This window comes from Cyanistes caeruleus, chromosome 4 (assembly GCF_971803275.1).
Source record: "Cyanistes caeruleus chromosome 4, bCyaCae1.hap1.1, whole genome shotgun sequence".
In the NCBI taxonomy this organism is placed as follows: Eukaryota; Metazoa; Chordata; class Aves; order Passeriformes; family Paridae; genus Cyanistes; species Cyanistes caeruleus.
In genome coordinates, this window is record NC_141704.1 from 22,655,894 (window position 1) to 22,669,985 (window position 14,092).

At 40.8% G+C, this 14,092-nt stretch overlaps 1 protein-coding gene across 2 annotated transcripts in view; it reads right to left on the reverse strand.

Annotated features, from left to right (window-relative positions):
- CPED1 (cadherin like and PC-esterase domain containing 1) overlaps positions 1-2,316 on the reverse strand; it is a 146,397-nt gene extending 144,081 nt beyond the window's left edge. The window contains exons 1-2 of one of the 2 annotated variants that reach the window (XM_086886999.1): positions 2,144-2,316; positions 1,184-1,657 (exon numbers count right to left, since the gene is read on the reverse strand). In XM_086886999.1, coding sequence (XP_086743125.1) covers positions 1,184-1,435 — 252 coding nt within the window. In that variant the 5' untranslated portion in view covers positions 1,436-1,657; positions 2,144-2,316. Of the gene's footprint in view, positions 1-1,183; positions 1,658-2,132 lie in introns of both variants that reach the window. The other variant, XM_086886998.1, reaches the window with a different exon arrangement.
- Positions 2,317-14,092: the final 11,776 nt, after the last annotated feature.

A 14,092-nucleotide genomic window follows, 5' to 3' on the forward strand; every position in this document is an offset into this window, starting at 1 on the left:
TTAAGCTGTAATTATTTATGTCATATTGCAGATCAGATCTGAATCTGGGTATCTAATTTACCGAAAGGTTATTAAAAAATAAAATTATGACAAATGCAGCATGTACTATAAGAAACAAACCGAGTATTTTAAGAGTTAAGGTTGAAGAGTTCACGCCACAGTTATTCCCCATATCTGTTTTTGATTGTTGAAAAAGATGCACTGTACAGCTGCTCTCCTAAAATCAATATTACTGACCTTTTAGACTATGAACTCTGTCTAATCAAAGAAGCAGACTTGTTTGGTTTTTGTTTTTTTTTAAATTTTTGAACTGCTTCATGTGGTTGCTGTCCATAATTTGTGAGGTTACAATTTTTTTACAGTTCTGCTAGAGTTGTGTATATAAAATGTTAGCATAATGATAATTGCACAGTGTGCTATCTGCTGCACCGTTAGCAGCTCCTCTATAGGACTGAAGGAAACCTGAAACATTTGTGCCAGTGCTGATCATAGATTCCAGAGTAAAAATAACTACCTCGGTCTGGAGACCATTTAACAAGCCACATTTTCCAACAAAAATAACAGCGTCTCCATTTGTTAGGTTTTAACACCCATCCTAGGAACCCTATACAAAATAAACATGAAGCCAGGTAACTTATGGACAAAGTAAAATTCATGAGACAGAGATTCCAAAGTATATAATGTGATTTGAAAATATTCTTTTATTTCTCAGATGCAGTTAAATCCAGCTTTTCAGCAGAATCCCAGAAAAGTTCAGAGCTGACGAGCAGATAACTCTAATACAGGGCAGCTGCAGTCCCTGTGCCAATTAACAGCCTCAGTCACTTCCACGAAACCCCACTGGCTCCTGATTTACGTGCCTGTACTGTAAAGCCTCTAAACCAATTCCCAGAGCCAAAATAAAGCATGGTCTGTGCAGCAAACTGAAATCTTGCTGGAATCACAGAGCAATGCCATATTTCAGTTGAAGATTTCAGGATTCCTGTGTTAATAGCACACTGAGGAGCTAGTAATGGGAATGTGCTTGTCCATATGCCGCTGTCATTAGATCACCCATTTGTTTGTATACAGATCCCAGACTTCCAAGCTTGGGCTAATTTTAGCTGGACTCAGATGATCCTGCCAGACTTGCTATCCCTCGCTTTGCTAATTATTGCTCAGCACTCTGCTCCAGCTGACTTACCTTTTTCACTGTCTCTGAATTGCTGCCAGGGAGGAAGCAGTGAATGGTGCTTGGGGAGACCTCTTTGTATCTTCCTTGCTGTGTTTTAGTCAGTTTGTTGGGTGCAATCCCATTAACAACTGCTGAAAGGACGCTGCTGGACATGAGAGGAGTCAGGGTCTGGCAGAACAGACAGAGGGCCACCACTAAGGCCAGAAGGAAGGGACGAGGGCGACAAAGCCTGCGGCATCTGGGGACTTGCCCACAAACCATGGCCTCTTTGCCAACCTCACTTTGTCCTTTGCCACATTGCAGATGCAGTCCAAGTAGCCACGTCTTGCCAGGTAAAAAAAGTCAGAAGCACACTTTACCCAAAACTAGTGTGAATTTTCCCATTTCTGCTGCTGAATGTTTTCCTGGTGCCAGGCAAGAAGCCACGAGTTGCAGAGGAGCTGAGGTTTGAGGAACACCTTCCCATGGAGTTACTGGAACAACCTGTGAAAAAACAACAAGTGAGCGGCAGCAAACAGCAGCATGCCATGGGACATCCTGCAAGGAGCTGTGGAGAGCTCTTCCACTCCCTGCTCTCAGAAAAACAAACCTGCCAGCAGACAGGTGAGGAACAGAAATCTTCACTCCCTTTGCAAAAGGAACTACTTACTCAGCTAGACAATAGTGTTCAAGAAAGCAAGAGGTTAAAGCTTAATGTGTCCTGTCCAGAGCTGAAAAAAGTAAGAGAGTGTACCAACTTTGTGAACAATCGTTTGCTGTTTTTTCTCTCTTGCATTTTCAATTCCCACTTTGTTTTTACAGTTTCCTTCATTTCAGTCCTTTTAAATTTCCTCCTTCCTGTTAGAAGGCACAGCTTTCTCTCTAAAAGTGATAATTTATCTGAAAACTGACAGACTATGAAGATTTTCATTTGCATTTGTTTTGTCCAGATTGCAAGTTCAAAGTTAGGTTTACTTACTTGGTTCTTACCCTGTTTGAAGTTTTCCGTTCTCCTCTAATGGGCTGCTGATTAAAACCACTTGGAACAACCCTGGCTCATGATCCCAGCTCGTCTCACACACTCAGGAGGCAGGCACACGCACATAACACACACCATCTGAAGCCAGTTGGACCACAGACTTCATATAAATAAGGGCTGGACTGCTCAGAGGGTGGAGCTAAGCTGGCTCTGCTCAGAGCAGGCACAGGGTTTGGAGACTGAGCCTGAGGTCTGCACGGGGGATGAGAGGTATCCTTGCTCATGCTGCATGCCTCGAAGCAACCATCACTGCAATTTTTAGAAAACTGTTGTTACAGTGATTAGCCTAATTGAAACAATATTAATATCTTTCAGGGAGAAGCACCTGCAGTATTTTAATACAGATTAACAAAAGATGTTGCAAACTAAGCAGCTTTACTTGGACATAAACATCACTGACAAAGCAGTCAGTGTCAGTACTTTTCCTTAGTAGATGTAGTATCTCATAGCAGAGTATAAATAAAACTTCTTGCTGATGTCAAAGAGGGAGAGAAAGGAGGGTGGACAAAAATACTCTGATGAAAGCACTTAGTATCTAAGCCACAGAAGGTCTTAGTAACTACTTCCCCCTACTGACACAGGACAGGGACGAGACAGATGGGAACAGTTCACAAACTGTTATATTTATAGACCAGAACTTCTAATATAATCAAGTTATTTTAGTTAAAAATATCTGTTTATAAGTAATCAATTTTATCTTCCATCCTTAGTTAATGATTTTTTGAAAAGACAGTTCTTCCTACACTGCCTCATATATAAGAAATGAATGTTGTTACAGTAACTTTGAGCCAATCTACAGTTTGGCAGCTGCAGCAGCACTACCAAATTAGAGGCCTAAAAACAGCAAGGAAGGATAGACTATATATTTTTTGAATTTTTTTTTTTTTTTATTCATCTTTAAAATTCCAACCCCCCCATCCCCCCATCAAACTAAAGCTATTAGTTTGCTGACAAAGAAAAATGCTATCAAAGTGATTGAATACTTCATGCAGGACCTCAGTGGTCACACACACTGCATTTTAGTTTTATGTCTGGAATTGTAGTTACCTAAATTAGACTCCTTGGTTATCCTGAGCAAGAGAAGACTACTCCAACTGCCTGTGCCCTGCTGTGATATATGCTTATAAACCACAGAGGAACTCCCATCTTTGCTCTCTAGAGACATGCTGCTTGTGCTACCTCCTTCCCTGCACACCAATTCACATCCTCGGGTCCTGCTCCAGCCAGCCTGTGTTGCAAAACCTCTAGCAAGCCAACAAATCTGGCTAGAAGATACCAGAAAACCATGGGTACTCCCTGCAGCTGTCTGTGGGGTAGCTGTCTTCCATCCAGTGGAGAGGGATACTCAGGAAGCTGGTACATGCAAAGGAGGATTGCAGAGACACTACTGGCCAGCCTACCTGGGAGCCAGACTAATGCCATCAACAGAAGACGAGACTTCCTTTATTCTTATAAGGTATTGTCCTGAAGATTTTGGCATGCCCAGATTTCTGGGCCCAAAACCACCAGCTGCGTGGGCAGCATTTGCATGGCTGTCAACTTCTCTCAGATTTCTAGTGAGGGTATTTTAGTCAGAGCTTGATGGGTTATCCCAAGAAGAATAACCCATAATAACAACTCGATCAAAACCATTTGATATAGATTTGCCTTAATGGTTGTTTTGTAATGTGGAGCTCATACCTCCTTGGAGAATCCCACTCTAGAACAAAGTAATCTTCTCCGTCCCCACGCCCTGCTCCCTCAGTTACCTTCAGCACAGAGAGTAATCATGTTCCCCCCTCCAGCCCAACATCATGTTTCCCTTTCAACTATTTAAGTAAAGTCTTTATCCTTGCATTTCCCCCCATGTCTCGGAGTCAATTCACCCTTCCTGCAACCCCAAAACCATTCATGGGTCCCAAGACTTCAGGACAAGCGGGGAACAGATGAAGGAGGTATCAGCAGAGGCAGGCAGATGACTCTGCATCCTATATATTCCTGGGAATCAGCCTTCTATTCATCTGTGCTATTGTTACTTTGTCCCCCGCCTCTCTGCTACCACTGTCCACCCCGCAGAGGCCAGGGAGGCAGGGGAGGTAGTTTAGCTTGCCAGAGGAGACCCTAAAAACGAGGCTCTTTCCCTTTGCTGAGATGGCAGTCGCAGCTTTATTTCTTGGGATCCTTCGGAGTGAAGTTGCAGGAGGGAAAGAGAAAGAAGTATTGATAAGCACTTCTTTTTCAAGGCAGGGGAAAGGGATGGGGGAATTTACACAACCAATAAGGGGAACTGGAGAGAACAAGATAAGGGAAAGAACTTACAAGTCTACATTTTTGGGGGTACATTCTTTGGGTCATACCATTTTTCCTAATGGCATTACAACACATCTGCTTTCCCCAGATGTTCTGAGGAGTGAGCTGGATTTTTCTCTAACTTTGGGTTTCTTTTCATGACAACAGCATGTCGTGCCCATTTCTTAGGGTGTAAATACTTTCCTCAGTCACATCTAGAGTGCAATGTACATGATTCCTGTTATCTTTTGAATCAGGATCCCACGACATCTCTGGGCTTACATGTCTACTGATTTGCCTTGCCCCAATCTGACACTTCAGAAATTAAGCTAGGACTACTGCATATGGGGACTAATTTCCCTGGCATTAACTAGTCTTTTAGGAAAAGGATATAAGTGGATATGGGTCTCAAATTCACAAGGAAGATTCTTCAGTATATAATATTCAAACAACTGTTGGTAAGATCAGGACTATCCAGCTAAGTATTTATATTCATAGGTATATGTGCGTGTTTCAGAATTTCTAGCAGAAAGGTATAAATCTCTTTCTGAAAAACAAAACAAGCTTAGTATTGATTTCCTGTTTGAGATTCCCTGACCTGTTCCTTCCAGTAGCTGCTCCCATTGCATGGATTAAGGGCTCTCTACTCTGTTTACCTCTTCCTATTTCTCCCTCTCACTCAGGACTTCTTGCCTGGCTGCTCCCTACAGCAGCCAACTACTGTCCTGCTCAGCACGAGGCAAAGCTTTGCAGGGATCGCCTCTGCCAAAAGCAGCAAGCCATGACTGTCAAAAGTGATCTCCAGTGCTTGCAGACAGAATCCCAGTTCCATCTGCATTATCTGGCATAGACTCAAAGTGTTTAAAACTACCCTGACACAGAAAAGGTGAGAAGAAAGTCACAAGACTTACTAAAAATTACCAGGGTCTGGGATTTGAGAGGATTTAGCCAAGGTGCCATGCAGGCATGTAAAGTTCACTATTCATCACTATTCACTGGGTTTTGACTCGGCTCATACACACACAGCTTCCATTTTACGTGAGTCTCCATGTTTGATCAGTGGTGAAAGCTAGTGACCACCGAAAAATTATTTCCATGATCTAAACAGTAACCTGGGAGAAAATATTAGGCACAGAAAGTTAGCAGGAATTTAAGGTCAGCTGAATACATACATCTTACACATGCTTAACTTCACTCAGAGATCTAACATAAACCATAAATTAAGTCTAGGTATAAGTGCTTGTAAGATGAAGTCTTGATATAAGAAAACTATTTAGCATCAGTAATTTCACTATAGAGAGGCTGCCAAAAACAATATATGTTTAAAAAAAACCTTTTCACAATTGTTCTTTTTCTGGAAAAAGTTTCAAATTTCAAAGCATAGCATCCTAGCATCCATTTCTGTGAGAAATGAGATCACATGAAAAATAAGTGCAAACTGATAATTTCTAAATTAACTGATAATCAAGTGCTTGCAACCATCTGTCATCTTCACAGAGCAAACCTACATGCAACCTTCATTTTTTATGCTCAACTCTTTAATTTCGTTTTTATTTTCTAGTTTGCTAAAAATTGTGTTAAGGGACATAAATTCTCACTAACTTCAAAAATTAGTTAAAAGCTTCAGGAAGAATAGGCCTTAATAGCACTGTAAATATTCAAGCAAAGCATCTTGTTAAGCTGTGTTGGAGAAAACCAGCTCAGCTGCACCCTCCCTGATTTTTTACTTCTTATATTCAATCCAGACTGCACTTAGATTTGTGGTGTCTTTAAGCCTGTGTGTGGTCCCATTATAAGCAGAAGAAAAGAACAAAATAAAAAGAGACAAAAAAATACAGTAATTGTTCTGAAGTGAAAATCAATCCCAGCACAGTAAAAGCCCAGATTGTCTCTCCTTGTCTCATCCATAGAACCATGTAAGCATTAGTGAGTGTGATTTTCCTCCGCTCCAGAGAACAAAGATTCATGTCTGAATCCCGCTTAAACTCAGCTCTCTGATTTTGGTTCACAGTGAACGCAGGCAAGCAGAGAATCACAGAATCAGCTGTGTTGGAAGGGATCCATAAGGATCATTGAACCCAGCTCCTGCCCTGCACAGCACCATCCCCAGGAGTCACACCGTGTGCCCAAGAGCATTGTCCAAACACCTGTTAATTCTCTCAGGCTGGTGCTGTGACCACTGTCCTGGGGAGCCTGTTCCAGTGCCCAAACACCCTCGGGGTGAAGAACCCTTTTCTAACATCCAACCTAAACATCCCTGACACAACTTCTGGCCATTCCTTCACGTCCTGTCACTGGTCACTACAGAGAAGAGATCAGTGCCCTTCCTCTTCCCCTCATGAAAAAATTGTAGACTGTGATGAGGTTTCACCTCAGTCTCCTTCAGGCGCAACAGACCAAATTACCTCAGCTGCTCCACATAAAGCTTTCCCTCAAGGCCCTTCCCCTTCCTTGTGACTCTCCTTTGGGAACTGTCCCCTAGCTTTATACCTTATATTGTAACGCCCAAAACTGCCCCCAGCACTCGAGCTGAGGCCACCCCAGTGCAGAGCAGAGTGGGACTTGCCTGGCTGGCCATGCTGTGCCTGGTGCCTCCCAGGACACTGCTGGCTCTTGACATATTTAACTTGTCAGCAACCAGGACCCCCAGGGCTGCGTTCTGCCGCAGCGAGGGGCAAAACAACTGCCCTGGGCCCTGGAGTCTCAGACCTCAGGCAGCCACTAAGGACCAACAAGAAAGAAAACAGGATAGTCTTAGTTTAGCAAAATCCAGGATCCTTTACTGAGCCAGGGACCAAGGCATGGAAGGAAGAGAGAGTCATGGGTTTTATATACCAGGGTAGGGTTGGAGTTTAGGGTCGGGGTTCAATAGCAAGAGGAGCAGGGGACAGCAAAGGAGTGGGGTGAGGACAACCAATGGGAAGAACTAGGGTGGGAACACTGCAGTAGAATTTAAACCAACCAGAGTACAGGAAAAGAACATTCTGGAGCCATTGCTTATCTGGTAAAATGGGGTGGAGTGTCTTTTCCTGGGCCTGCAGGGGCATGCCCCATAGGGTGGAGGGGTGGAATCTCCTTTAAGTCACGCTCCTCACCCAATGCTGTCTGTTTTAGGTAGAATCCCTGCCTCCTGGAGTGGGGCCCAGGTCCCTTTCTGCAGCGCTGTTGTCCAACATCACATTCCCCAGTCTGTCCGTATATTTAGGGTAGCCCTATCCCAAAAGCAGAATCTCACATTTTCCTTGCCTCTGGTCCTGCTCGTTCCCTTCCTCTCTTCCTACTGGTGGAGCTGCTCATTAGATCTTCCATGAGAAAGAACTCAGCTTGGCTGTTTTCTGCCATGTGAGAGAATTGAATTGATAGTGGGCCCTCATGCTGGTACAGGTCAAGCTGCAGGTGAACATTATTGAAAGATGATGCAAACAGAGGAACGGAACAGGATCTTTTAGGTGGTGGCAAAGCTTGATACTCAGCTCATCAGATTACCAAACCTACCAGCTTTCCTAAAGTTTAGGTAGAATCTGGGCAAACTGAGTTACTTGTTCAGAAGCATCTCTGTATCTCAGCCATGTTCATCACTACTTGTTTTGGCAGAAAAGGTTACTGTGAAACAGAGGTATCTATTTATTTATATATGTTAATAATACAGCAAGTTGCTTGACATGAGGATACAGGAAAGCATTTGAAGACCAAAGTCTTATTAAATATACTGGTTCCTGCTTAAAAAGCAATTTTGAATGTCATGAGGAAGAAATCAGCAAATTCTCTGCTTCTCCCTGTCTACAGTTATTTGCTGACATAATCCCCTTGATGCAGTTATTCAGAGATAACAGAGATTTATGGATTTTGTAGCCAGTTTGATTGCTCAGACTCACTAGTTACTGCTGAGAAATGGATAAGAATCAGTAGTAATCAAAAAGTGCCCAGATAGGCTGCAAAAACATGGAACAAAGTGAAATACCTCATGACCTCTGACAACATCTGTGTTCCTTTTTACTTTAAGTAATTATTTTGTGATGCTCCACATCATTTCTCTGGCATCTTGTTGGTCCTCCTCTTCTTCACACTTCAGGTTAAAGTATTTTAACTTCCATTCTTAAGTCTTCCTCTCCCTACAAATGTTTTCCAAATGTATCTCTGTTGTCTCTCAAGATCATTCTCTTATTTTAACACATCTCTTTTTTAAAATAATCTCTTTGCTTAGGTGATCTCGATCCTTCTTACTGTCTTTCAGTTACATTTTCTGTGTTTATGATATGAAAGGCATTTGCACAAATACTCTTCTACTTTCTCATGCACTTCTTTTGCAAGCAGAGCTCTTTCTTCACTGCTTTGTACCTACAGAAGGGCTCTGAAGTTCAAAGTTGTACTTTAAGTGCACGGTACTATTTTCCTTGCAGTCTTTCCTAGCTGCATATATTGAGATGAAAATGTTATCAAAATGACCAGTGCGAGTGGAAAGAATACAAGAATACCAGTGTCATTGACTCTGTCCCAGGCGCTCCATGCCTGTTCAAATGATGTCTGCAGTGAGGGTATTTCTGTTCCTCACTAACTGGTGCGTGTATGGGAACACCTGCCCCACACCAGGCCTGTGCCCTCCTCCCTTAGCCCCAGGTCAGGAAAGCTCCCATGAAAAGGAGATGCTTTCAGTCTCACAATCTGAAGGTCAGGAGTTCGATCCTCACACAGGGCACCACTGTGTAAAATGTCCTGTATTTTATCTGGTTCTTTTCCTTAAGGTTGGGATTAATGAGCAAGAGAGATGGTTTTCATGTTTGGACTACATTGTTTTTTTTTCTTATCTATAGTACTATTCTCACAGACAGTGTGTTTGCACACTAAGCTAACAGTCTAAAAAATGGAGTCTCAGGTATCTCTCTCCAAGGCCTTTTAAGTGTCAACTACCCAATTATAAAATGCCAACTAATTTATTTTTATTTTTAGCCTAATAACTAAACACTCATGTTCCACACTGTGGAATTTTCTATTTAATCATACAATATTACTAAAATCCATGAAGAAGAAGGTGAAAGAACAAGGCAAGCTAACACCCTAAAACCTCCATCTTGTTATGTATATATTACTATATTCTAAAACCTTAAAGTCTAAATTTTCCACTAAGTGATGTAACATACTTATATTTAAACTACACATTTACCATCTTAATTCTATCTATCAATTTTGGAAGATTTTTCCATGACCTCAGATCAAATACAGTGTTCTTTTGTGGGTCTGTGCCTGTTAGCAGAGAAAGCATGAAAGTCTTTGTGCCCAGCATTCTAACAGATGGGGAGAGGGAGAGCAAGAGGCAAGTATACAAGTTTGGAGGCTAGTGCTGGGGGGAATTCCTCAGTCAGACCTCCAGAGTGAGAGCAGGATGTATCACAAATAGTGGCCTATGCAGTGGGAATGCATGATGCTTGCAAGCCAACCATGGAGTTGTATGAACAAGAGCAACAAATATGAAGTAAAGAATCATTCTGTAAGGACATTTTGCATTGGGAAGAGAAGCATTTACAAATGTATTTAATTGTAATGTTTAAATTTCTGCATTTTATTTGTTTTTAAAGTTCATTTTTCTGTCTTGATAAACTCCAAATGTAGAATGGAAATGTCGTAGTTCTCCAGGTCCTGTCACGAGATCTTTCCTCTTCTTCTGTGTAAACTAATTTCATTGCCATGTTCCCTTTTCACTTTAGTCTGGCTTTATTATGTAGGTAGCCAAGACTAGTGGTGGTTTTGGTTTTTTTTCTTCTGTTCTACACCATAAGTGGACTCAGTTCAGTACAAATAGATGAAAGCCAAGGTCACTCAAGAATTCATGACAATCACCCCCAAGCACTGTTTTTTATACAGTTCCCTCTCAGAAGCAGTATTGGTTCCAAATAAACTTCCTTTAAGAAGATGCCATAGAAGAATACAATTAGACTCCTTGTTCCATAAACACTCATCTTCCAATTCACCCTCTAAACTCTGATTCTGTCTCTTTCTATTTAGCTGCCTTTCTTCTTTTTTACTGCTTTTATGATAAAGAACTGATCTTTCTTTAGCAAAGTGATTGCTTTGCTGAGACCACTCAGACTTTGGCATGACTGTCCCAGTATCTTCTAGGTTTAGCAGTCCTCTGATGCTCCTTTGCAGCAAGGAAAATTAAAGTCTCCTACAAACAATTTTTTTCATCTCTGTTGTGTCCATTACACAAGGGTGTAATGCTCTCAGGTACCTAGAGCTGTTTGTGCTGTCCTCTGGATGGTTTAGTCTGTGCTGGTGCAGATGGGGTGCCTGCCACTAGCAGGCTTGACAAACAAGCTCTGTAGTTTTGGACCAATTTTTCCAGGTGCCAATCGTTTCAGACATTTTGGTCATTACATTTTTGTTCATCCCAGTACAGTAAATATCCATGCAAACATAAAAGTTAAACCACATCATGGCCTCCACTGAGTTCAGTAGATGTGTGGATGTTTTAGGCACAAGGGACTAAGAACTTGATTTCTTCCTATCAAAAGGCTTTGTACTGATGGATATTTGTTTAACAGAGCTCTTCTGCTAGCAAGGAGAGTTTTAAGGCAACCACATTACACAGAAATGTTGACTAAATGCTCAACTGTGCCTCTCAAGCCACCCATAGATTTAACTAACCCCATCAAGGCCAGACATTATCATATATGCCAGAGTATATAACAGTTTATAACAGTTGTTGCGTTCTCATGGTGCTGCCAGAATATACAATAACCCAGCACAGAAATGTGTCACCTGGGGCACTCCACATATTGTGAACGTATATGAGGAACTATTGTACAAGTGAATAGAATACATAAGGATGCAAGACATGCTATTTTGTTGTTCTTATGGATAGGCAAGATAGGATAACAGTATACTTCTTAACTTTTTGACATAATCGTAACAGTACAGCTTCTTTCACAAGTCCAGCTGCCACAGCCTGATTGCTGCAGAACAAGGTAACAGCAACCACTGCAGCACAGAAGTTACTTTAAAATACTTTTAAGTACATTATGTCTTTTAAGCACTGACTTTTGACAGCCTACTCAACATAGTATTTCTGAAAGTAAAGCTGAAATTTAGATTTAGCCATTTTTACATCTTACAAAGCCAGGTGGCCTGAATAAATAGAGTGAAGGAGGCTGCACAGAACATCTGCATTGCAGCTGGCACGAGGTCTGATGAGTTCTTTGTGTCCTGCCCCATGCAGAGTCACTACACTGCCTCTCAGCTCTGGCCTCATGGGCTGCACAGCTTGCTTAAAATGCGCCTGGTGGGCTTAAAAGCTGAAACTGGGGAGGGATGTCATGTGGAACTGCTGTGGTACAGCTGGGAGAAGGCTTAACATCATGCTGTCAGTGGGTGATCTTGACCACTTTGATTGAACAGGTCATGTATTAAACTAGCATTCCAGGCAAAGGTCTGTTGAAAAACCAAGGTTTAAATAAGATATTTCTCAGGTCTAAGAGATTTAAAATGTTTCGTTGTCATTTTTCAATATTTCACACATAATTTGAATTGTCTAGAGGGACTGAAAAGTGAATAAAAGCATTTTTGTTCTTTGTCTCATTGCTGGTTTGTTGGAGCCTGTTTCTTTTGTGGGTTGTTTTGTTATATTTTTAATTTATGGAGTTTTGTTTCATGACTAGAGGTAGATGTAGATGTACTCAGGATTTAATTTTGAAACAAGTTAAAATATAACCAAAATATAATCAAATCAGAATTGCTCTGAAATACAGTATGAAGTAGTTGAATAACTGCCTAATACATTTTTTTTATTTAATCACTATTTCTGTAAAACTATATTTTGATGAACTTGTAAAACTACAGCATATTAGAGACTCTTTGCTTTGGAAAATAATCTAAAACCAGGTAGTGCCAACACCAAAAATTAATAAAATGTATATAAGGCTGAAAATTTATTTGCTTGTTTGAAAAGAGTCTTTGGAGAGAGAATTACAGACAATTTTTGGGATTTATTTAAAATCACACTATCATTTACTAAATAGGAAATCGGTTTACAGTTTTATAATCTGATGATGTAATGAGGAATAGTATGTTTTGGTGTCTCTTTCCTTCTCAAGTTTAAATATGACTGCTTAAGACTCAAACAATAGGGAAAACTTAGAATCTTTTATATTATAAGGCTTGTCAGCCTCCAGAGAGAGACGTTTTCAGTACATTCCTTTCAGCCTCTTAACAGAAGTCTTTAAGTAAATAGCTATGGGTGAATGTTTGGAAAGCACTTTCAAAGTGGAAAGTACTTCAGCATTGGAAAATCTTGAACACTAATGCAGACACTAACCAGAACACCTTAAAGTTGGATTTTCATCTCTTTCCTGTCTTTGAGTTCTGCACTGCCTAATGCTGAAGGTTCCTAACGTTGTGTCTGGTATCAAACAGCATTCAGTGAGTGTCAGAGAATTCTAGGACTGTCAGAGGCAGCCACAAACACTTCCCTCATTAAACTCCTGACTTCTACTGATCAATCTTCAGTGAGCTTCTGATCCAAGTATCTTAGCTGTATGTCCCATTTTGTGATGTAAACATGCCACATGTGAAAAAATGTTGCTCATTTTTTCATTTTGGATTGGCTGCCTCCATACCACTACTATCAAAACATACCTTTCCCACATCACTTCTGAATTTACAGGTCCCTGTTGCATCCTCACGGAGCTGCCTCTTTCCCATCCAGAAGAGTCCCAGACAATCCATCTGCTTAGCTGTGTTGTCATTATACTTTGACCCTCCAATTTGAGCTTTTTCCTAGCTTTGCTGTCTTTTTGTAACACAGCAGACCAGAATTTTACACTACGTTGACGTAACTGCACCATCAATTTACACCAGGTAAAACTCTTTTCTATTTATCTCCTACTGCATTATTCTCAGCACTTGTGTGACCTGCTGCTGAACAGTGAACTGAAGTTTCCATAAAATTACTAATTTCAAAATCACTTTCCTACAGAGTAATAGGTACTTCAGAGGACTCAGCTGCAGGTAAAGTGAGATCTAAGTATTATTTTATATATTACTTTATACTTACATTATTTTAGCAAAATGTTGAAATACATTTTTCACTTTATCAGACAGTTTGTCATGAGATTGGTGTGATGCTTTCAGCACTTTCCATTTTTTGTTTTTTTTTGAGAAAACAACATACACACTAACATTATGTTACTATTTAGGCCTCTAACTGATATCTTATGTGACTCTTGAGTAGCAAAGTCCTGCTCTTATTTGGCAGTATGCATTAAGGATATTGCTAATTTATTCCTTTACTCTTTAGGATTCTATTTTGCAAATAGCAGTGTAGATGTCCCAATCAAGGGATGCCCATTCTTCAACCATCAACAGTGCATCACTGTTTTAAAAGAAGCTTTAATGGGAGACTTTGCACCTCTACTTCTTTACGCAGGGCAGTGTCCAGCAACTGTATTGACCATGAAGCATGAACTCTCTCAATACTTAACTACTCACACTGCTCAGTGCTTTTACAGTCTCATTACCTCCTGACCTGTGAGCTTCACTTACAGGCTTCCTATTTAGAAAACAAAAGTACATACAGGTTTTATTGTTTTACATCTTTAACTTAGGTATTGCATTCTTTCTCACATTTTTACATTTGTCCA